Source organism: Alternaria dauci, chromosome 8, assembly GCF_042100115.1.
Source record: "Alternaria dauci strain A2016 chromosome 8, whole genome shotgun sequence".
Lineage (NCBI taxonomy): Eukaryota > Fungi > Ascomycota > Dothideomycetes > Pleosporales > Pleosporaceae > Alternaria > Alternaria dauci.
In genome coordinates, this window is record NC_091279.1 from 1,920,753 (window position 1) to 1,943,921 (window position 23,169).

Consider the following 23,169-nt stretch of genomic DNA (forward strand, 5'->3'; position numbering starts at 1 on the left):
TCAACGCGGCCTTGCAAACCGCATCTGTGGTCGCCATTCTTCGTTCGCAAATAGCGAAGATCCTCCCATGCTCTCCGCTATGTAATGTCGGACGCTCGTTGTTGAGTCGAGCTCATGGTCGAGCAGCACGAAGAGTATGGTGTCTTCCAGTTCATCCTCGCCATGTCCGTAACCAATGTATTCGTCTTCGGTGGGCGTGATACCGAGCTGCTCTTGAAGCTCCTTGCGAACGGCGGTTACACCCTTGAGCTTGTCAATCTGAGTCGCAAGATTGTACATCTTTTTCGCTGCCTTCAGCAGCCATGAATCCTGTTATGAAGAGTCAGTAAGTCGCCATTCTTCCGGCAACAAGTACTGGAGAAACGAGGAGTCGCAATACTCAGAGGTACGTACACTTTGTCCGTCAGCTTCCCTCATGCGAGCCACGTTTTGCAAGCTACGTCCACGCGTTGTGAAGAAGTCATACTCTTCGTCGAAGTATTGGCCCTTCTCGCAGCAGGCTGTGACTTCCACCTGCATGTCATCGCAGAGTCGCATCATTGCCTTTTCCTTGCGCCTCATGTTCTTCCATTTCTGATGTTTGGCTTCGTTCGTTTCGTTCTGCGACATGGCGGTGGGGATTGGTATGACGATCGTTCGCGGAGATTGATTGATGGATTGGCACGCGGTTGGAAGACTGAATGGGTGATTAGTGATGTATTTGTAGGAGATCCCAGACCGCGGAACTTACTGCTGGGGATTGTGGGCATTGTGTCGAAGCTTCGTGTGTTCACAGTGGCGCAGAGTCGAGAACAAGGCAGTCGGAGCGCGGCGCAGTCCATTGATGGCAGTAAAGGCTTGTGAATATGCGAGTGTATCTGTCTGCGCAACGGGAAGCGCAGCGACTACGGTGGTGGCAGTATGAAAGACGAGGTTGTGGTGACGAAGGCGTATGGGTGTGCCAGGTTGACTCAAGAGAAGGATGTTAGGGCGATGATGTCTCCAGGGGCAGATCGGTGTTCTTGTCATGCATGGAAAGCACGATTTGCTTGTACGTTCTCTTCGGGTTCCATGTGGTGGATGCTATGAAGGTTTTCAAGCCATCGACCATTTGACGCAGTTGGCGCACCGACCCTGCGAAGCGCAAACCACAACGCCATCCACGTACTCCTCGCCTCACCAGACAACAACAAGTTCTTTTCTAAACGCGCTGTTCCGCTGAAATATTTCTTTGCGGTTAATTGCCTTGGTCGATAATACCTTAGGTAACCTCCTTACATCCATCCGACCCGCCTTTCGGCCTTGACTTCAGCGCACGGGCAGCCGGTCTACGCATGGTTTTGTACGTGCCGCTCTGATTGGTATTAAACTTCAGACCGGAAGAGCTTGATTAGAGATGAGCTCGTGCCCATCTGTGGTCCTGACATAGGTGTGATTTGCGTAAGGCCTGCCGGCCTCAGGAGCACGAGACAATCACACGTATACAGAGGAGCAGAACTCTGGGGAAGACTTTGGGAACATTTGCACAGGTGGAAAAATGACTTGGATCGTATGAGACTGGAATGTACAATACGTATAGACATCTGTGGAAGGGATGAAATACAACTGCAGGCCTATTCGCTGCCTTGCATATGCTGGGTATGTTTCGCGCATCCAAGTGAGTACCCCTATGCTCTAATATGATGATCTGCATACCTGGGTAGCGACTGCAGACGACGCCATATCATTCCCAGACATGCTGTCTTGATACGCCTGTCGGCTCAACCTAGACTAACGTAATCCAGTCCAACAGCCTGTATACTTGATGTATAAGTACCTCGAGTGTAAGAGCAGAAGCACACAGTTTTACGTGTGTCGAGGGAAGTGCGTTGTAATGTGGCCGGCCAGTGCGATCCTTCCGGTGAGTCACCGAGGCGCTCTCCAGCACAGCACGGCTACCACACCAACTCGCAAACATGCAGCATCACCAAGTTTCAGCCTTCAGCTTACGCTCTTGATGTTCAAATAAGGATCCAGCTAAACAAGGACAGCAGGGCCGAATGACAACTGTCATGCATGCCGATCCGCGTAGTATCTCTCGGCTCGTCGGGTCAAATTTGCGGGCGACACTAAACCGGTTTCCCGCCTAGCCTGTCTGCCATTGGGTGTCTTCGCCCACATGCCACCGCGACCCTCTCAACCCATTCAACCTTAATCATACTGCATTGCGACCGACCGAAAGCGCCAATTGATAAAGCCCCGCAATGCCCTTCGCGCCCAGTCGCCGTGATGTTCATCGCACCCGTGCCCTCCTCCACTACCGCCTAGGTCTCCCAAATGAACTCGTTCTCGATATCCTGGATAAAGCCCGCTACTGGGTCGAGGTCGTACACCTCAATGACCAGACCACAGTACTCCTTGACGAGGAGTTCTCCGACGACTTCTCTGCGGCCCAGCCCTTATTGAGGATAGTAGTTGACAGGCCCAAAATCGCGCATCGCGAAACCAGCAAAATCCGAGAAATTGAGTTCCTAATCGTCAGCCACGACCAAGGCTGGACTACGGAAGATACGATTGGCACGTTCGAAACTTCTTCTTGGTTTGAGGTGTCCATTGTGCGCCCGCTTTCTCCGCAGGACGACATGATAAGTAACATGGTCGCTGATAGCTTCGACGAACACGAGTATCCGCAAAGCAACATCCACACCGTGATAGATGATATGTGCGGTAAATTCGGCTACAGAAATGCGCTGCGCCCTTCATCGAAAATAGAGCCGCAGAGGCTGCACTGCGACGAGATGCAGACGATGACGTTCTTACACGACGATCCTACACGCCCAATGGGTATCGAAGGACAACACGCCTGGTATTTGCAAGGGAACGAGGTCGCAAGAGCTGTTTCAATCTTTGAAGGCGATTATATTCGTCGGTACCGCGTCATCTGGGGTTGTAAAGATAACCCAACATGGGAAGGCAACGAAGGTGCGGGCCGCGGCGAGAATTTCATTGACTCGCTAAAACACGGTGACTGGATTTGTGTATGGGCGAGAGCAAAGGTGAGCCAATTCATAGGGACAATGTTCGCATTAACTAATTCATGGATTAGAGACGAGGTTGGGAGAATCACGTCCATGGCGTACGCGTCACTATGCGATACACGATATAGCCCATACCAACCCGCTCACCCAAACTGTTTTGATGCACTCGCATCTAGCGCTGCTGTTCGCATCCTTTGGTGCATCTACCCACGAAAAGGCTTGTGTTGGAAGTCACACTTACCAAACGTTCGTTTGCTTATAGCTTGGGTCCTTCCTGCACACCTTCATCGGAGACATCAATCCTACGCGACAACGACTCCTGTTGGACCCCAGAAGCGATAACGTCCTTGTCAGCGGTATCGATGCCAATCGGTGCTCCGCGCACTTTAGCTCGAACTTTGGCGATATGTTCAGCCTTCGCACGCGCTCGATCCTCCTCCATCGCTTTCTGCTTGTTTTTCTGTGCGCGGGCTAAAGCAGCCTTTGCTTCGAGCCTGACCTGCCTGGCTGCCTCAATTTGAGATTTTCTTTCCTTGCGTGCTTTGGTTCGGGCCTCAGCTTCTTCGGCCCGCTTTTCTTCGGCCCTTTTACGCTCGTCGGCTCGCGCCTTCGTATGAGAGAATGGCGTAAGCGAGATGTCACAATGGGAATGCCGTGCGGCCACATCCGATGTCTGCGGCGAATGTGCAGTTACAGCCGTGGTAGAATTCGTGGGCGCTTTTGGCGTCACTGAACAATGATTCCCAACGGCCAGCGTCGTGGGTGTCACTGGTGCGTGACCAGATCCTGACGTCCTCTCTAACGAGTCTTCATAGTCTCGCTCGCGAGTCTCGATCTCCACCAAGTATTCGTAACCGCGGATGACACATTGAGCCTTCATTGAAGGATCGGCTGTATTTTCGTTCTCCAGATCGCCCCAGATCCTCACTAGATTCTCAAGGTCAGCCACGCTCAGACACGCCTCCGCCACCTGTCGCTTGTTCCGTAAAACTCTCCAGTGTTCAAGTTGTTGACGTGCTTGAGCACGCATCGAGCTGTTCTGCTCTTGTATTGTGAGCAAAGACTGGGCAGGGTATTGGAAGGCAAATACTTCGTCATCGACTTCGCCCTCCTCTCTGGCCAGTTCAGCGTCGTAGGTGGTCTTACGAACTTTGTCTGTCAACACGTCAAATGCCTCTTGGATATCCTGAAACACCGTAGTACGTGCAGCACGCTCAGTCGGATCTAGCTCCAAGGTCTCGTCAGGATGGTATATCAACGCCAGCGCTTTGTATGCTGCAAGTATGACCTCCTGAGGCGCAATTGGGGCCAGCCCGAGTGTCGCATAGTGTGTCTGCCTCTTCATACTGGGATACATGTTGTCTTATCAGTTCTTCCTACGGGCGCAAGCATTCTGTGCCAGTATCGGAACAGCCTGGAGGTACCCTTTTATACTCTTGCGACTGCAAACAGCGATGACATTGTGGGTAAACGACTCACTGACACAGCGACATGTTTGGTTTTTGGACACACATCACAACATGTCTTAGACACATAGCGTAACAAGAGAATTTTGGAGAGGAGCCAACAATGTGCCGAAAAGACTCACAGCCGCATCGACGAAAAGCAGGACAGGATTGTGTTGTACGAAGCCTGGACCCCGGGTCAAATATCGCTGCGAGCTCGCTGCAACCACTAACGCATCATGCATTACCCGCCCCACCGAAGTACAGGTCGTCGTGATTCTGGACACACGAGGAGAGCCCGGGAATATCGCGCACTGCAATTCGGCCAGCTTCTGGGGCGCGATTTAGGCGAAAGCGTGGGAGGGTTTTGGCAATCGGATGAGAAATATGGCGCCATCAGACGCGATCACCATTCCAGCGGGTGTCAGAAGGCGGTTTTGGCAGTGGGGTGCGCTGCCAACAAGCGCATGCCGGTGGGCATTTGTGTGGTTCTTATAGGGCGGCACACCATCGCCGCTCCTGCAGGTAGGAACGTCAATCCTCGACCCCCCCCCCCCCCCAAAAAGGCCCGGCGCGAAGCTCAACAACGAACATACACCAGACCTTGAGACCGACGATCAGAACACAAACAACAAAAGGAAAGACGCGATCGCGCGAGAACGCATGTTGCCCATGGAGAGTAATGTCGGAAACTTATCGTCAGCAAGCTTTTGGGCAGCCGACCTTCACCGAAGGACATGCGAGTGGGAGTTCGTCTGGACATGATCTCTTCGATGTCCTCGACGCCGCCGACCTTTACCACAATCACGAATATCATCCCGGTGAACAGCACCTACAACCGCTGCAAATTCCTACCCAAAGCAATATCGCGCAAAACCAGTACTCTGCGTATGCATTGCACAGCAGTGGTGTGTCGGCTCCAGGTAAGCGCAACCCCTCTATTTGTCTGTACCCCGTTATATTTCATTTCCTGTATTCTCAACGAATTCCTTGTACTTCTTTTTCGGCCCGTTGACTGCCTGTGGACGCAATTCCAGTGTTTCTGAGTTGCCGGGACGAGATGACGTTTGTTCAGAATGGAATGGCGTGCTCTCGCTAGCTGCACGTGATCACTCGCGGTGACGGGGCTTGCGACGACTGCATACCCGCCTAGGGAGGTGTATATGCAAGTTGTGCACAGACGCCTGTTGTTGCATCGAGGGTTTCCGTCGATCAAATACGCAGCGGTCGTCGCGTATTCTCTGTTGTTTTCCTTTCTCTACATGCCATGGTCACTAACATCATCTTGAGGCCTGCAATACACCTCGCCCACAATGCCGACCATAGCCGCACATATTCCGCAGCATTTCGAGCACGACTCTACACTTCAGATTGGCTTCGACGATCTACAAGGCTTCTCACCTGTTACACAAGGCTTTGGCATTAATGCTTATCGCACGCCATACCCCGACAGCAACGCGACATCCACATCTTCAGCCACATCTCCCGATCCGACCCACACAAACCTTCTCAGTGATCCGGTTGTGGTAGAAGCGGAGGAGGATAAGCGGAAACGCAATCAAGCTGCTTCGGCACGTTTTCGCCAGAAGAAGAAGCAGCGCGAGATGCAGCTCCTGGAGACCAGTCGCGAGATGCAGGACCGGACCAAGAAGCTGGAAGCTGAGAACGAGGGGCTGAGGAAGGAAAACATGTTCTTGAAGAAGTTGCTCGTCGAGAAGGTGGATCACATGAGCGACGAGGACCGGGAGTTGCTGAAGAAGGCTGCCGAAGGTGCACTGAGTGGTATTCTGACGAAGGGCTGATTACCATGTCTCAGGTGTTGTTCCTTTTGACTAATGATTTGGAGGGGAAGGGGGGGTAATCTCGACGAGGACATCACAAGGCCCATGAATTTCCTATCTCATACCTTTGCGACGACGCCAACGGGTCTGGATTGATTAAATGGAGTTCCTACAAGCGTATATGCACATTCGGTATAACAGCGTATTTCCCAAATATAGTATTCATCCGAAGCTGAGTGACCGAGCAATCCGAGTTCCGAACAGCGACGTGCACCGCAAGCTGCAGGCTCTATAGTCTCAACCCCAGGAACGAATCTATAGCGTGACACTGGGTCACGATGATCGAACATCTTTTGACACCAAAGCCTTGGTATGTAATTTGAAGAGGTCCGTGTTTTCCAGTCCCATGTGAGACTGAAAGCCACCCAGATGTCCGGGTGCTAGGTAAGGGACAGGCGCACAACACCTCAGACCTTGCCGCTTGCACAGCTCCCTGCCCACCTATCACCTCGTGATGCAGCAAGGTACTGGGCTTAGTTTTCGCGAGGTTCACCAAAGTGAAGCTGTACTTCCGGATGCCGTTGAAATAATCGAACGCGTCGCCCTCAGCGAATGACCTTTGCATAACACTATCCGCCTTCGATTCGTGACACCGTGTCTTGATAGCAAGATTGTTCACGAATACGTCACTACGAACGCCGTTACACGTCTACCTTCCCTGAAAGCTAGCAACGACGAAGTTGGGCCATTCTCAACACGTTTATAGTACATGTCTGGTGGTCCTGGTATTTGCGAACATGCTGCCGGATCGAGAGAAGGGACAAATGAGACATAAGAAGGTGTCAAATGATCTCGTGAATGCACCGGCTGGCATTGATCATGTTTTGGACAGCCTATGAGCACTGAGCTGATGTAGACGAAGTCATAGGGTCATGCGAACCACAACTACGCGCGGTGGTTCGACGTGTAAGCATTGCATCAATGAGCAGACGGTATCATCGTGACTATTGTCTAGGCGATATCCATGAGCCCTCCCATGAGTACTGGGGTGCTTTCCAAGGGCTTATTCATACTCTCTGGGTCCGTTTCTGGATTGTCAAACGGCTGTAAGACAGTAACATACACGATGAATTTAGCCGGCTAACAACAAGATGAGTAAGTTAAGGGCAGAAAGACGCCGCTGTGTTACGCTATTCTGTAGAGTTGTGCCCTGAAATATAGGATTGGGGAAAATACTGCTGCGTGGTTTTCTTTCCCGACATGCCTCCGCATCCTAGAAGCCTATCATACTACGAAATGCGGTCTGGCCTAGGAAGAATAATACACTACACCTCGCAAATACCCCTATGGTCTACACCAGCTAGTATACTCTGATATGACGATGATCAAACTGGCCCTAGTGATGTGCTTTGGTGCAGTAAGATGAAGGTACAGGCTCGACCCCGGTGTTGATATCGTGTGTGCATTTCCCATCTTGTACATGGTAGAGAGTATAACCGCAGTCAACCGACCAAATCGATGTGTCTGGGGAATGTCTTTCAGATGTTTCTCAGTATCAGGAGGATGGTCCTGTTCTATTCAGATTCGGGACACGTTGCAAGAACGAGCGAACTATACGACAAGGTGGAAGCCAATCGGTGGCTACACGAGGAGCTTAGAGGTCCTCTTCACGGTGTTGACATCCAAGATACGATACTCGCGCATTGTGCCCCTCTCGATCCGCTGTGTATATGCCCACAGATAGGTAACTAGAGGATAACCGTTAGATGGCATCGCCAGAGCGCCCAACCTGTGGTTACCATAAAAGGCGAGGACGAAATTACGGCTTGAATTGCCACAGGGATAGGGCCTCAGAAATTGGAAGCAGAGTGCAGCAATCTTGTCCCTCGGAACGAATACAATGCGCTCAATCTTATCGACTACACCTGGGCAGCGTGGAGCAATTCGGTACTTCCATGGATCTCTGAGCATGTGAGTTTCCTGGCATTTGACATGATGGGCGGAACAAAGTGAGAACGGAAAATCTCTGGAGGCGGAAGCTGGACAAGCTCCTTCATGTGGTTTGCTCGGCTTTCCTGGCCGGCGCAGGTGGACAGTGTTAATCGTTGTAACGATGGGACGCTACATAGCCACCTGCATCAACATTCATCTTCCATCATCCGTTCAGTGATGAACTAGACTCGCAGGACCTTGTCAGAAGCTGTGAATCATAACTGGCAAGAGAATCTCAAAGACTTCCTATGTGTTTGGGTGGTACCTGGAACCTCCTCGGACAGGCGCAACCCCCGCATTTGTCATCGCCTAACCGAATTCGGCTAGTGTTATCAGCACTGACCATTTGTCACCGTTGGTCTCACGTCAGATTTCCCCTCGCTCTCGCGAACGCCCGAATCGCGGTTCAACGAGGCTGCTTACTTGCAGCAGTTATCGTCGCAATCTCCATCTTATCATCGCTCGGCTTCGGTGCTTAATGCCATTTTAGTTGACAATCATGAGGCTGACCAAGCTCGCCCTGCTCGCTTCTGCCCACTCGCTGCGAGGCTGTGATCCTTCAAGCTCGATGGGATGAGAGCGAAGATACCTGCATGGTGGTGTTGGATTGAGTATATATACAACGATAGGATCATCGTTCTTGCATATCATCACAATCATCATCACTCACATACGGCAGATACATTACTATCAATCCAACTCACACGTATCTCTATATCTCTCAGTGCGACTTCAACCCACAACTACTATCCCCTACACGATCTTAGCTAGACATCGTTTCTGAAATCTTCGAAATGGCGACCACAATGCGCGGGTGGCAGTTCAAATCCGGATCCGGACCAATGGAAAAGAACCTTTCAATCCCATCGTCTGGTATCCCAATTCCATCTATCAAGAAAGACGAAGTTCTCGTGGAGAGCCATGCGACAGCCCTCAACCCAATCGACCACAAGATCCTCGAACTTGGCCTGATAACACGCATGGTCTTCTCTGGTATTACCCCAGGCCTCGACGTATATGGCCGTGTTGCGAAGGTTGGTAGCAGCGTCACAAGCTTCAAGGAAGGCGACATAGTATACGGCTGTCTTAATCCAGGAGCCAAGCATGGCGCGCTGGCAGAGTACCTTCCGGTATCGCAGAATGTGTTAGCAAAAGTGCCGCAGGGTCTCAAGGGTGATGACGTTGTGTCCATCGCATCTGTGGCAATGACAGTATACGCTGGACTGGAACCCTATGCTAAACCCGGCAATAAAGTATTCATCAATGGTGGCTCCGGAGGGACTGGTACTACTGCTATACAAATCGCCAAGATACTCGGCTACCACGTCACCGTCTCTTGTTCGACAAAGAATATCGACTTGGTCAAAAGCTTGGGAGCAGATGAGGTCATAGACTACACGACAGGCCCGATCATCCAACAACTAAAGGACAATGGCACAATTTTCGACCTGATTCTTGATAATGTCGGAGCACCAGCGAACTTGTATCGGGCATCGAGCGCGTTCCTACGACCAGAGGGCAAATTCATCCAAGTAGGTATCGGTATGAACCTTGGCGCCGCAGTGCAATTCTTCGGCAACAAATTGTCTAGTTTCCTCAGCTGGGGACAGAGAGAATACATCTTCGTCGATGGAAACGCGAGAACTGCAGTGTTTGAGCAGCTGGCGGCATACATGGAGCAAGGCAAGCTCCGTGCGATCATCGACTCGACTTGGGAGTTCTCGGAACTGCCACAGGCTTATGAGAAGTTGAAGACCGGGAAGGCGAAGGGCAAAATAGTTGTGCATGTTAAAGATTACTGAGGCAGCTGTAGGTGTATGCAAGTAGATTTCGTTTGAGCGGTTTGGTACTTTCTTGGTTTTACATAGTTTATTAGTAGTATTTTGATAGAACTAATTAGTAGTATTAACATATTCTATTGACCAACACGCCGTTGTTGTAGCCATGTAAACTAATTGCATACCTCATCGGCTGGCAGCGCAGAACGAACTATACCAACGTTGAGCCATGAATATGTGACCATGAATTCCACGACTATGAGCTGGCTCTACAGAAGACTGGCGATGATGTGTTTACCTTCCCCGCTCACCTGTGTAGCTCAATAAGGCAAGTTTAATATGTGTGACTTGGCAGCTGAACTGTGAGGAATTGTACGTAGTACAAACATTGTCATCTTGGTGCACATTGCGAAAAACCCGACGCCTTCAGACTTTAGCTCCATCGAACCAATATAAGTATATTATGGACGAGAGCATAGGGTAAGAATGCCTAGAAACGTGCGGAGAAGTTGTAAATTGTCTGGATCCACAGCAGGAGATGGAAGGAGGAGAAAAGAGAGGATATCGGCTATATAAGTTCAACAGCGTCAACCTGGCAGCAATTTCCACAAGCCAACAATCAACCCCTCCGGAGATAGCCTTTCAAACCTGCAAGACTTATCATCATGAAGCTGGCCGTGTCCGTCATAGCTCTTCTTCCTCTAGCCGTAGTCGCGACGCCGATTACATCCCCCAACCCTTCCGCCGAGGCGATCACCAATCTCCTACCACGCGCCGATACTTGGTGCTGGCTCAACTCCGATGCCATCAGAACCCAACCCCAAGGTTGCGATACTACACCCTTCAGCGGCACGCGCAGTCGGGGCGTAACGGGCGGCGACCGCTTCGGCGTACGTTGCACAGCCCGTGGTAGGGTGGTGAATGGTGTCGACAAGTGGGACTGGGTTCCAGGTTGGGGATGCTGGATCTGGAGTGAGTGGACTCAGCTTGGATGCGAAAGTAAGTGTCCTGCCATTGGGATCGGTTGGCTCAAGGCAAGGAGTTACAGATGTACTGATACTAACAGGCGGTCTTCCATACTATGATGATTACAGGAGGTGCTTGTGAAAGGATGCAGGGAGCATTTGTGACGGTATTCGAAACAGCAGGTCGCGGTCGTGGGGTTGATTGTTGCGTTGTGACAAACAAAGAGTCCATTCAAGCTACTAAACATGGACAACTCCTATATCGCCAAATAAAATTGTGTGATGGGTGTGGTGTTATGATCGATCACTCATTCAGATTGTTCTTTGCGTGTTGTCCTCAGCCTTTGAGCGTTGTGCAAGGCCAATGTTCGGCTCCCATGTTGAGTGGCTGTCATACATCTGCCCGCCCTCATACCTGGGTAAGCACGAATTTGTTAGACACTGTTCGATGTAAGTAGAGGGTATGAGATTGCTGGGTGGAAGAGATAAGGAGATGCCCGAGATCGGCAAGATGCGGCATGACGTTCGGCTTGGCGAAACAAAAAGTTCGGAAGCTTTCCGAAATTCACGATCGTCAGCTTTTCAACATGCGCGTCTTAACCAGAAGCATACAACCTCTGTCCGCAGCTTACACTCTCCCAAAACGCACCAATCACATACCCATTACGAATGCGACTATAGCGCCAACATGGACGCGATCATTTCACGCATCGGCGAATTTGAGGGTCGTCGACCTTGCGTATCGGCTTCATGATGACTCTGGCAAGGCCGATGGAGACCCGATTGTGATTGTACATGGCTTGTTCGGGAGTAAGAGGAACAACCAGGGTGTTGCAAAGTAGGCCTCTTTCTAAGGAACTTTTTGTCTGAATTGCAACTAACACCGCGATTCCAGCGCACTCGCGCGCGTCCTCAAGCGTCCCGTATACGCCATCGATACACGAAACCACGGCGAATCCCCCCACGATAAGGTTCACAACTACACTGCGCTCGCCGAAGACGTGGAGGCTTTCCTCAAGAAGCATGAGCTGAAGAATGCGACGCTCATAGGACACTCGATGGGAGCAAAGACAGTCATGACCATGGCTCTTAGGAACCCAGACTGCTGCGCAAACATTATACCCGTAGACAATGCGCCAGTCGATGCGGCCTTGTCAAGCGACTTTCCGAAGTACGCAGAAGGTATGCAGCATGTCGAGAGGTCACAGCCCAAGAGTCAAAGAGAGGCAGACAAGCTCATGGAGCCTTATGCAAAGGACCTTCCAGTTCGCCAGTTCCTCTTGACTAACCTCATGAGAGGTGAACCGGGCGCGCCTCTCAAGTTCCGTATACCCGTGGGCATTCTCACCAAGGCGCTCGGCAACATGGCGGACTTCCCCTTCACCAACCCGGACGAGACGTCGTTCAACAAGAGAGCGCTCTTCATTCGAGGCACCAAGAGCCACTACGTCAGCGACGAGACGCTTCCAATCATCGGTCGTTTCTTCCCGAGGTTCGAGCTGGTCGACATAGATTGCGGGCACTGGGTCATTAGTGAGAAGCCTGAGGAGTTTATTAAAGGTACGTAGGCATATACCCATCCTATCACAAACTCTACTAACACGTCACAGCGGTCGTGGAATTCTTGCAGGAGAAGGAGTAGATACCCAAGCAGGATACAAGCAGGAAAATATCATTTGCAATCATCCAAAAGACTAGCAAAACGAGTCGTGTCCCTCAATGTTGAGCAGCACAACGCCCATTGCCAAAGACCATGGGTGCGTGGTTTCGGAAACAGAGTTTGATCATTAATTATTAACGAGTGACAAGTACACCTACAACTAATCCATGTAGCACAACACGTCCCTCTGCAAACCTCTCTCGCACCGTACCGCACACCCATTCACCAGTTCCTTACGATCCATCGCCCACCTGATATTGCGTCTATAGGAAGCTGTACGAGGTCACTGTGCCGGCAAAGCACTTGGTCTCTCCAGGAAGAACGTCGATGTAGTTTCCAGGCCCAAAGCCATTGCAGACTGGGTTAACGAAGAAGCGGGCTGTCACCCCACATTAGCCTGCTCCCCAATCTCCACGAGAAACGCTGCTACATACCTGTCCTAGTGAAACCGTTTTGTTGTACCCTAAAGCTACCATACGGCGCCGTGTACTCGTTGCTGAGACACCTGTCGCCTTGGAAGAAGACGGTGTCCTCTAGCCATGGCTCTTCGCAGCCGGAACCTGCGTAGAAACGGATTATGCCAATGCCGGGTGATTGGCGCTCTACGATGGTGGAGGGGTTAGGGAGAGCGTTTACGCTCATGGCCGCAAGGGCCGTGATGAGACCGAGGATGTTTGTGAACTGCATTGTAGATGTTGATAAAGGATAAAATATCCAAGTAGTGGATGCGAGACTGGAGTGGTGGAACAGGTTGGTGATAAGGAGATGTGTAAGATGATGGACTTGGTCTTTATACACCCTCGCGGTTAGTTCAGAATCGAACATCATTTCTGGGCGCTACGTTAGTGGCATGGTATATGGTAAGACCTAAGTCAACTCCAGCTTCTCAATTGTCGGCCCAGTCCGCCACCAACTGTTAGTGTTGAGGTCATACACTCCCAGACCGCTTCGTACAGCCTCTTGAAGTGTCTGGAAAACATATGAGCCTTGTGCCTATGTCTCACTACCTGAAGGTTGGGTTGGGTTATGCGAACATCCCACGGCGTAGTACGAGATGCGATCTCACATCGGCACGCAGTGTCTCGAAAGCGACGATATGATTGGGTGGATGATCCGTATCCAGCAACTAGTGCTTTCTGTCAAGCATACGTTAGTTCTTGCACGTATGTTGGTGGATGATGGAATGGAAGGCCACCCGCACATATGACGGAAGACTGACTCGCGATTACCTAGGCCTGCAGCACTCGCGCGCCCAACAAAGCCTCTTCATGCTGCTTCCCGATATCCCGGAGTGATATGTCGATTTCTATGATGGAAAAGGAAGTTCCATCTAGTATTTATCTAGCTCCATTTGATGCATCGGTTGCACACAAGTCGCCGCCACGGCTGCTACTACCACTTTCGATTCTCCGCAATGCTTGCGCGGATCTGGCATATCCTTGGCTATATATAAGCTGACATAGATAAAGCCGAGCTCATTGGTATACAGACTTACCTGTGCACGTGGCTGCTCACCAGAACTACAGCCAGTGAGCCATCCCAGTCCTTAACGCCACATCAACACCAACAATGGTCATCGTCCCAACACACTGCATGATTGAGAGCCTGCTGAGCCAGTTCCAATAGTAAACAAATCATGGCTGCCCTAACGTGGCGACAGCAATCCGGGTAAACATTGAATTGAGAACGCGGGCCGCGGTCGCTTAAGCAACATGCATGCACGTCCACGGCCCATCGCGCTGACACCCCACGGGATGTTTACCTTCCGTGACCTTCCGCTCTGAGCCTAGACCAAGCTGTGATTTGTCGGAGTCGAGGTTGGTGGGCACCAAGGTTGCAGGAGGCGTAGCGAGCTCGCTCTCTGGCTCTTGCGATTGGAAAGCGGCCTCGGCCCGATACTTGGTTGGAGAATTCCCCCAAGTAATACCGACACGCATATGCAAGGTGTGTATAGAGCGGGGAGAATACCATATGAGCGGGCCAGTGGAGTCGCTGGCGTTATGATGTACGTGGTGGGCATGATTGTAATGCATTCAAGTGGATTTTCAAACTTGACGTTTTTCACACAACTCCCCTACTTTCAACTTTACCCACATCGCTCGACCACCTTATATCTCGAAAATCTCTAAGTCTTCCATTGCTTCTCCTTTCTCCTGAGCCTTCATTCGCTATCCTCATCTCTATAGCTCCATCTGGACCAAAGCCAGCGCCCAGGCTTGTTGTTCTGGAGCCTAGAGCAGGACTGCGTTGGAACTTTGGATTACGCGCGGCATGCACCAGATCCTGCATCTTCTTCCCTGGCATGGCGCCGTCGCGGACGTATGATGTTAACCCAAGAATGACGCAGACAAGGGCGAATGCGTTAGCAAGAGCGTAAGGGATGAACAAGCCGTAGGCTTTGTAGTCGTAGCGATTTACGTCGGTGGTAAGTTTCACGGTCGTGTTGGCCATGTCACTAGACGAATCAGTATTCGTGCGCTTGGGCCAAATCCGTTTTACTTACGTTAGTAGGCGGTTGTGCATTATGCTGACTGTCAGGTTGGAGCTCAATTCCTCTATCAGGACTTCTAGCGTTCGATTCCTCGCCATGGCTTTATCCTTCAGTCGCTGATCACTCAACTTGAATGCTGTTGACATATTTTGATCTTTGTACAATTCCTTCTCTTCGTCAAACTCAAAGTATGCATCCAAGTCCACGGAGCCCAGTAAACTGGTGTGCTGGATGGGCGAGTCGATGACACCGAACTGAGCTGCTGCTTGCTGCTCATCTTCGATGCTTGTATCAACCAACCATGCTAGCTTCCCCACAAGTTGATCGCACACAACCCACATGAAAGCTGTGTATGCATGCTGAGTCATGTTTGAGATCTGGTCTGGCGTTTCGTTCGGAAAAGGAATTGCTTCACCGACTTCGTATTCGACTGATACATTCTGCAGGCCACGGTACTGCGAGATCTCTAGATTGTAAGATGCGTTGTGTGGGCGACAAATTTGATAATGACGTGTCTTGACTCGCTCGCCTCGGCCGTCAATTTCAGGCCGCAAAAACGTCATCCAGAGTTCGTTCATCGGTTTTGAAGGTATCTGTCGACGAGGGTCCGATACTGCCGTAAGTGCCCCAGTACGATTGTAGGTAGGGACGAAGCTGAAGTATGCACTAGCCGTCTCATTTAGCGTACCACGAGTGGCATTCATTTCTTCCTGCAAAAGACCGTCTATGGTATATCTTTCCGTATCATTGGCGTCTCCGCATTTGATCACAGGAGCGTAGAAGCCGACGGAATAGGCCGAATTGTTAAAAGGCAAGTCTAGAGGCAGTATTTCACCGAGCGACGAAGTAGCAGTAGCCAAGAGGTTCATGACGGTCCTTGGTCCAGTGAAGATTCGGTTCACGTCGGTTTCGTACTGTTTTGTTCCGCGTAGAGAAGGTGGCGAGTAAGTAAAAAGATGCGCCGCGCTGACGTTCGCGATGGACGGGTGCGGCATGGCTGCAATGATTTCTTCAACGTTCGTGCTTTCGAAAATGAACAAAGTCGCAGGCGTGAAGAACGGCGGTATCAATAGACCCCTGTTTTCACTTTAGAAGAGGTATAGCAAGCAGAGCGAGCAACTTACCATGCGAGGAAAGCTATGATAGATCCTACCTTCAGCCGCCTCCACATGTCGACGTTGAGCAAAGACAACACTGATGTATCAGCCCCAAAAGCTGAGTTTAGGACTTTGATTGTCAGATCCTTCTTCATGAGAGTCCTCCAAAGCCACTGGGTGTACGCGGTCCACACGCTTGCCCCCAGGCAGATCTGAGCGAGGAAGGCAAATGCAGTGCCAAATCTGACACCATCAGTCAACTGCAAACATGAAAGACGGGCGCAAGCTACCTTATTCTCTCCTCTTGCTGGTCGGATTTGCCAACCACCTGGCCTTTGAGCTTCGGGTAAAAGATGCAATGCGCTGTGCTCATCGCTAAGCCAACAAGGAAGAAAAGAACCATGAAAAGCGGAGTTTTCCACGTGTGAATGCGACGTCTCTTCCACTCAGGAAAAGAGTGTGGATCATGACGTTCTGTTATTGGTCTAATTGCTGGCGACGGAGGCGGCTTCGGGAGCAGATGCGCATTGGATCGCGTGGAACGACTATCATCATGGACCTCCCGCTCTTCGAGCAATGTGGTCTTAACTCGTCCAGGACTCTCCATAATACGGTCGCTTGAGACTGTTGTTACGATTCAGGCAAATGCACTGGAATAGTCAGTTTTCATAGTCATGTAGACCCTGATCTTAGTCCGCTGTCCTCAGTCACGGGGAGGGTGTTGCATAGAGTTAAGAAGAGTGAGCGCAAATTACATAGTGTGAGAAAGCCGCGACCATCGCTCCGCTAAATATCAAGCAAATGTTTGGGGGCCTCTCTGTCGTGGAAGCACCGGTGACGGCTGGTGAAAGTAGTGGCGAGGCTGAGTCGATAGAGTAAGATGATGACACCCTTGTGAGTAGATGCTTGCCTGCATGTGCCTAGCCTCTGGACTTGGCGTCAAAAATAGCTGCAGGATCATGAATATGGTGTTCGCGAAAGGTCAGTAGTAATATCGACACGCGACCAGTGGAAGGATGCGAAGACGTTCCAGTCGCAATGACGATGCTTAACTGGTGTGACTTCCATGGTACGGTGCAAGAAGCGCGGGAAGATTAAGTTGAGGTTACGTACGAGTGGACGTTGGATCAGATTCCATCAGCATAGTCTTGAGCAGCATCGCGCTGTGTCCACGAGGAGTTCGTGCCTGTCAATCATCGAGGCTTATCGGCGAGGGGCATCTGCGGCAAGGGTTAGCGATGACACTCAGCCACCCTCAGGTGAGTTAAATGAGCAGCACCTACACCAACTTGGGATACGAAATATATTATGACAGGGCGAAGTACTGAAGACCATTAGGACGGCCTTTTGTCGTAGTTAGTGTCCAGTCATAACGCTTTTCAGAGCAACGTGAGACTTCGGAGTGATAATGTTGGACGAATAGATTCGAGGACGACACGAGATGACTAATTTTCGATGCGATAGATAATTGCTGTTGGCAAATTGCGTTCATGTGATCAGCCCTACTAAGTAACGGTATTTAGCGCGACAAGGGGCTGATAAAGGGCCAGTGGGGGCCAGTGGAGGCAAGATCAACCGCTGAACCCCAGAAAAGAGCGGTGCGGGCTGGGTGCCCGTTGAGCATGACAACACCGGACACATGCACTTATTATATGCTTGCATCGATACTACGACTCTTTCGAACGGCTTGCAACATCTCGAAAAGATGCCGGCGATCAACAGGAGTGTTCCGCAGATATATTGGTGTGTACAGGCGGAAGGCTCCTCAGGGGGAGCTGTCGGTTGGCGTACCCGCGAAACATTGGCTAGGTAGAGCGCCACACACGTAAAAGCAGTCTCTTATATAACGCCTCAAAATCTTGGCATCCGAAAGACAGCAGAGGATGTTCAAAGCGAAGCCTGAATTGAGCCCAAACAGCTATGCCAGATGGAGTTGCAACTTTGGGTGTTGAGGTATCATCTTTGTCGTTGGGCGGATCGGCGAGTGAAGAAGTCTCGGTCTCCAGACCAGAGTGATATTAATTGGTAGTGGTTGTTGTCTGTATCCCCTAGTCGTGCGTATTATCGCAGTCCGCCGGCCACGTCCAACAACGCTGCTGTATGCGCATACTCTCGGGTTGCAGTGTACGAATGCCCATGCATTACGAATGATTCTTTTTCTGAACGACAACATCCATCTTCTGGATAACATTTCAGCCGGCAGTGTTCTGTGACAGGCACCCGAGCAGTAGCTTTACCAATAGACTTCTATCGACTGGCTTGGCGATATACCCCGTCATGCCTTTAGCAATGTAGGATTCGGCCTGTCCTCTGAGGGCGTTTGCTGTCATAGCTACGATTGGCACTTGTAGCCCTTTTGCTCGGATGTCTTTGGTAGCGCTGAGACCATCCTGGATAGGCATGTTGACATCCATCAAAATCAGATCATATCCGGGTCCTTCTACAGCTTTAGTGACTGCTTCCTTGCCATCTGGTGCCGTGTCTACATTCTCAAATCCCAGACCTGCAAGCATCCGTGTCATGACTTTCCGATTGATAACGTTATCTTCGGCGAGTAAGAGGCGTTTGTCGGCAGCAACCGTTTTCAATGTTTCAGTAAGGTCAACCGTTGCGGGGGATGCGATCTTCAATCCAGCCATACCTTCTTGAAGAACTTCAAGAGCTTTTAGCTGTTTGCATCTTTTGAGCTTGGCGGTGAACCAGAAGACACTGCCAGGACCCTCGGGGTTAGGATGAAAGCCAATACTTCCACCCATGAGCTCTGCCAAAGATTTGCAGATACTCAGACCTAGCCCTGTGCCTTTGTATCTCTTGGTGGCGGAATTGTCGATTTGCGTGAACGGGGTGAATAAGGATTGTGAGCCGCTTGCTGGAACACCAATACCAGAGTCTATCACTTCGGTCAAAATAGTGGAACAGTCCTGGTCCTCCTTCTGTAGGCGAGCTACAATGCGCACGTAGCCTTTCTCGGTAAATTTGGTTGCATTCGACAAAAGATTCTGGATTATCTGTCGGTAACGCAAAGGGTCCCCTTCGGCGGAGCTTGGTAGGTTGTCATCCAATTGGATCTCCAATTTGACATCGGGGCTGTGGCAGGTCTGATGTGCTCGAAACACAGACTGTATTACATCCTTTACGCTTATGATGTCGTTGCTGATGGAGAAGCTACCCGAAGCGAGCTTGCTGAAGTCCAAAAAGTCGTCGATCAACTGCAGAAGCACGTCACCCGACTCTTGGATGATGCGTGTAAGCTCGAGCTGGTTGTTGTCTAGCTTTGTATCAAGGAGCAACGTCAATGCAGATAACATGCCGTGCATGGGCGTGCGGATCTCATGACTCATATTGGCCAAGAATTCAGATTTGAGCTTCGATGCTTCCTCGTAGGCGGCGATAAGACTGTTTTCTGCTCTTTTTCTCTCCGTTAGATCCCTTGTGACTTTGGAGAATCCGAGCAGAACGTTGTCTTTGTATACTGGGGTGATGACCACGTTTGCCCAGAACTTTGAGCCATCCTTGCGAAAACGCCAGCCTTCGTCTTCACATCTTCCGTCGCGGAGGGCATCTCGTAATTCTCTTGATGGTTTATCGTTATCGCGGTCTTCTTGGGAATAGAAGGTTGAGAAGTGTCTGCCAATGATTTCGGAAGGCGTGTATCCCTTGAAGCCCTGGGCTCCTGCATTCCATGTTGCCACATGGCCAGCGGGGTCTAGCATGAAGATGGCATAATCTTTGATAGTGGCTACCAACAACTGGAATGTCTCATTCTGATAGGAGCGTTCTCTGAATTCAAGCTGGCGCTTGTGCTCCTCCGTGATGTCGAGAAACTCCATTTGAATGCAACGCAGGGTTCCTTGACGTAGAATTGGGACCGCTCGTAAGTTCCAGGCAATGCCTGTATTTGTCACAACCTTACTCTGCTGAAGCTTGCCAGTTCGACATGCGGTGTTCACTAGTTCACGAGCTGGAGCGAAAGCTGGGATAGTAGAGTTGACGTTCAAAATGTCGTCCGCATGTCTGCCTACAAGCTCGACGCGATCGTTTGCCTCTGAAACGGTCACATAACTTAGAAGTGTTAGCAAGTGATTGAGCTCTCGGACGAGGCCTGTCTCGGGCTGTACTAACGAATCTGAGACATGGCGCACGAAGAGCGATGCATCTAGAATGACAGTCGGCGCCGGCGTGAACCTGATCAAGTCGTATGCAAGGCTGCTGGCAGCGCAGTCGTCGAGTGTTCCCAAGGGCGGGAGATCGTCAAGCGCAGTAGGCGACGGCGCTGGCATGACGGCCATAACTCCGAGACAGGTGGGCTAGCCTCCGCTAGGGCAACAGCGGAGACGTATGGTGTGTTCGAGGGAAATCGTACGAGTTTTGCATGGCGATGAAATAACAGCCGGGGTCAGGCCAGGCTTTTGAGGTCCACAATTGGATCGGGTTGGCTCTCTTACTACGGATTTCGTGTGACCTCCGCGGTGGATCTAGAATGAGCGATGCCGTGACGTCACTTTCAGCCCCTCGTTCGATAGCGACCCATGCGCTTCTCAGGTCATGAAAATACTGGCTGTGGGCGGAAACGCCCAATTCACTGTGCTGCATGCTATTGTCAAATCTGCACAATGCAGTTGGCTGCATGAAAGGCGTGCGTTCATGTGGACGCATGTTACCTGGTACGCCCCACTCTTCTGAACGCTACGGCGCTGTTTCCCCTGCATCGGGCGATGACCCAGAGCTTCCATCAACAACAACATTCGTTCAGCCGACGGGTCATCAAAGTGTTATAATCGTACGCGCTACAGGTTTTCGAATTATGGGCATAATATTGTCATTGACACTATAGGTTATGTAGTGGTTGTCATCAAATTAACTAAACCCCAACCTATTCGCCAGCTTACGCTAACCTCTACCTAAGACTCATGTCCTGCATCTCCTCTGCCTGACTCTTCAGCACAGTCTCATACTCGGAAGGAATCCACTCAGTCATTTCTCTCAGCTCGTCAATGAAATCTTGGTCCAGCTCCCAAGAATCCGGGCCGTTCAGATCAAGATAAGCATTCCTGAGGTCTGCGTACCGAGTAGCCGTCTTTCTTGCCCAGATCATGATGTTTTCGCCGTGAGGGAGGATGAAGCCTATGCGACAGTTGGTTAAGTCGGCATCCGCAGAATTCTCTGGGCATAACAAGTATGCGCTCTGGTCTTGCCTCTCGATCCCCTCGAGGTCGTCGACAGGGATCTCAGCATCTTCTGCTATACCACCGAGTAGTCTAGTCGACCTCAACCAGCCAAAGACTCCCGGTACGTTGTCTGTCTCGCAGCGCAACAGCAAGGTGGCGAGCCAGTACAGAGGCTCTTCGAAACGTCCTCTCATCGTCTCCTTAGGGAACCTGTCGGTGCGAAGACGAGCTGCATCGCCGAAGTCTTGTGCGTATTCAAAGAGCTCAAGAGCTCCGCTGAGGATGCGGACGGGATCAGACGACATGGTTCTCTCTAGATCAATTCGCCTCATGATGCACTCTGGAGAAAGAATGTCGTAGTTCACAAGCTTTTGCCAGATAGTGATCATTCGCTCTTGCATCTGGAAACGCCACTTCAGTGCATCCATCATTTTGCGTATGTAGAGCACGCGTTCCTTCATAGGCCGTTCATTGGAAGCAGCAACTTGCATTAAAGTTCCAAACCCATTGTCCCGGGGATGCCCAGGGTTCGAGTTGTGTTTCACCAAGGCTATCTCTTTCTTTATGACCTCGAAAGCCTTTCTCGCAGCCTCTGGCGCTCCCTCAGATTGGAAGTGTGGTCCGAAAGTTGAGTTCGGGGCAGGATATCCAGGATTGACAACCATAGCGAACTTGCGACGTTTGGAATGACCGGGTTCCAGATGGATGTAGTGAGAATAGAATGTTTCTACAACAGCCACATGTAGGTCAACGTTGGTGTATGCCTGTGGAATGGCTTCTGGTTTTCCATACCAGACGCCGTGCTTACGGACGTGCTCGATGTGTTCACCCAGAGTTTTCGGACCCTTGTTCTCATCTCCTACCCAGCCTCCCATGGAATGGACGATTGAAGCAATGAAAGGTGAGCCTCGTAAGGGATCACTAGGAACTCTTCGTGCGTAGGCATAGCTCATCAGATCGGCCGTCGTCGAGCTCTGAACGTACTGGTGTCTCCTTCCGATCTGCCTCATCTGGTCCACAAGCTTACCGGACCAACAGGATGCGACGATTATGTTTACTTGGACGTCGTAACTGATTCGCCGGAAGGCTTCCTCCAGATCCTTACGGGGCAGTCTCTGGTTTCCAACCTCAAAATCGCCCTTTTCGAAACTGTGTCCAATGAAGATGAAGTTGAAACGATCGCCTGACCGGAGCTTTCGCTGATTGATGTGTTGCAATATCTTCTTGTCCATGTTGGGAACTTGATCCTTGTCGAAATCTTTCCACAGAGTAGGGTCACCTTTCTTGAATCGGAACGCGGGATCGACATGGTAACCGGGCTGCTTGTGGCCAAACCAAATTTCGTCTTTGTGCTTCCCTTTGCTGAACTTCTCGAAATATTCCTCGTATGGAAACATGTTCCAGGCTGTGCCTGTGAAACCGAAGTTCCCGATGAGCTCCCGATGGATGGCGAAGAAGTCGGCGAACTGCCATACATCCTCCTCGGGGTTGCTGCCACCACAGATAAGGAAGAACTCTGTAGTGTTGGTTGGCGTTTGCTCTTTTCCTCTGAGAGACGACTCCATTGTTGGCGGAGATGCGGTGGTAGTAGGAGGACTTGATTGTGTATGATCGTAAATGTTGAATCACATGAACTCCCTTCGTTGGAGTTTTTGAGATCTGTGACTCTGAGATAATTAGGAGGAAGAGAGAGTCCAGAAAGAAAGGAAGCATTATATATTTGGATCCGGCCCGCAAATTTCAAAATATCTGGACAAAATCCTATGCTTACTACCAAGGTAGAGACCTGTTCGGTA

The 23,169-nt window shown here is 50.7% G+C and overlaps 9 protein-coding genes across 9 annotated transcripts; 4 read left to right on the forward strand and 5 right to left on the reverse strand.

The window, feature by feature from the left end:
• ACET3X_008583 (uncharacterized protein) lies at positions 1-609 on the reverse strand (the record flags this gene model as incomplete). The annotated part of the gene is made up of 2 exons (XM_069454773.1): positions 1-309; positions 394-609. The coding sequence occupies 2 exons, from the start codon at positions 607-609 to the stop codon at positions 1-3; spliced, it is 525 nt and encodes a 174-aa protein (XP_069304185.1).
• A 1,613-nt stretch (positions 610-2,222) lies between these two features.
• On the forward strand, positions 2,223-3,124 carry ACET3X_008584 (uncharacterized protein; the record flags this gene model as incomplete). Its single annotated transcript, XM_069454774.1, has 2 exons — positions 2,223-3,014; positions 3,065-3,124. The coding sequence occupies 2 exons, from the start codon at positions 2,223-2,225 to the stop codon at positions 3,122-3,124; spliced, it is 852 nt and encodes a 283-aa protein (XP_069304186.1).
• Positions 3,125-5,123: 1,999 nt separating this feature from the next.
• ACET3X_008585 (uncharacterized protein) lies at positions 5,124-6,243 on the forward strand (the record flags this gene model as incomplete). The annotated part of the gene is made up of 2 exons (XM_069454775.1): positions 5,124-5,364; positions 5,732-6,243. The coding sequence occupies 2 exons, from the start codon at positions 5,124-5,126 to the stop codon at positions 6,241-6,243; spliced, it is 753 nt and encodes a 250-aa protein (XP_069304187.1).
• Positions 6,244-8,870: 2,627 nt separating this feature from the next.
• Positions 8,871-10,142, forward strand: ACET3X_008586 (uncharacterized protein). Its single transcript, XM_069454776.1, has one exon. It carries the CDS (start codon positions 9,009-9,011, stop codon positions 10,014-10,016), a length of 1,008 nt encoding a protein of 335 aa, XP_069304188.1. The 5' UTR covers positions 8,871-9,008; the 3' UTR covers positions 10,017-10,142.
• Positions 10,143-11,544: 1,402 nt separating this feature from the next.
• On the forward strand, positions 11,545-12,599 carry ACET3X_008587 (uncharacterized protein; the record flags this gene model as incomplete). The annotated part of the gene is made up of 3 exons (XM_069454777.1): positions 11,545-11,795; positions 11,853-12,517; positions 12,568-12,599. The coding sequence occupies 3 exons, from the start codon at positions 11,545-11,547 to the stop codon at positions 12,597-12,599; spliced, it is 948 nt and encodes a 315-aa protein (XP_069304189.1).
• Positions 12,600-12,880: 281 nt separating this feature from the next.
• Positions 12,881-13,304, reverse strand: ACET3X_008588 (uncharacterized protein; the record flags this gene model as incomplete). The annotated part of the gene is made up of 2 exons (XM_069454778.1): positions 12,881-12,996; positions 13,052-13,304. The coding sequence occupies 2 exons, from the start codon at positions 13,302-13,304 to the stop codon at positions 12,881-12,883; spliced, it is 369 nt and encodes a 122-aa protein (XP_069304190.1).
• A 1,493-nt stretch (positions 13,305-14,797) lies between these two features.
• Positions 14,798-16,578, reverse strand: ACET3X_008589 (uncharacterized protein; the record flags this gene model as incomplete). The annotated part of the gene is made up of 5 exons (XM_069454779.1): positions 14,798-14,848; positions 14,895-15,072; positions 15,121-16,185; positions 16,233-16,448; positions 16,496-16,578. 5 exons carry the CDS (start codon positions 16,576-16,578, stop codon positions 14,798-14,800), a joined length of 1,593 nt encoding a protein of 530 aa, XP_069304191.1.
• Positions 16,579-18,397: 1,819 nt separating this feature from the next.
• ACET3X_008590 (uncharacterized protein) lies at positions 18,398-20,485 on the reverse strand (the record flags this gene model as incomplete). The annotated part of the gene is made up of 2 exons (XM_069454780.1): positions 18,398-20,267; positions 20,328-20,485. The coding sequence occupies 2 exons, from the start codon at positions 20,483-20,485 to the stop codon at positions 18,398-18,400; spliced, it is 2,028 nt and encodes a 675-aa protein (XP_069304192.1).
• Positions 20,486-21,102: 617 nt separating this feature from the next.
• On the reverse strand, positions 21,103-22,938 carry ACET3X_008591 (uncharacterized protein; the record flags this gene model as incomplete). The annotated part of the gene is made up of 1 exon (XM_069454781.1): positions 21,103-22,938. One exon carries the CDS (start codon positions 22,936-22,938, stop codon positions 21,103-21,105), a length of 1,836 nt encoding a protein of 611 aa, XP_069304193.1.
• Between the last annotated feature and the right edge of the window lie 231 nt (positions 22,939-23,169).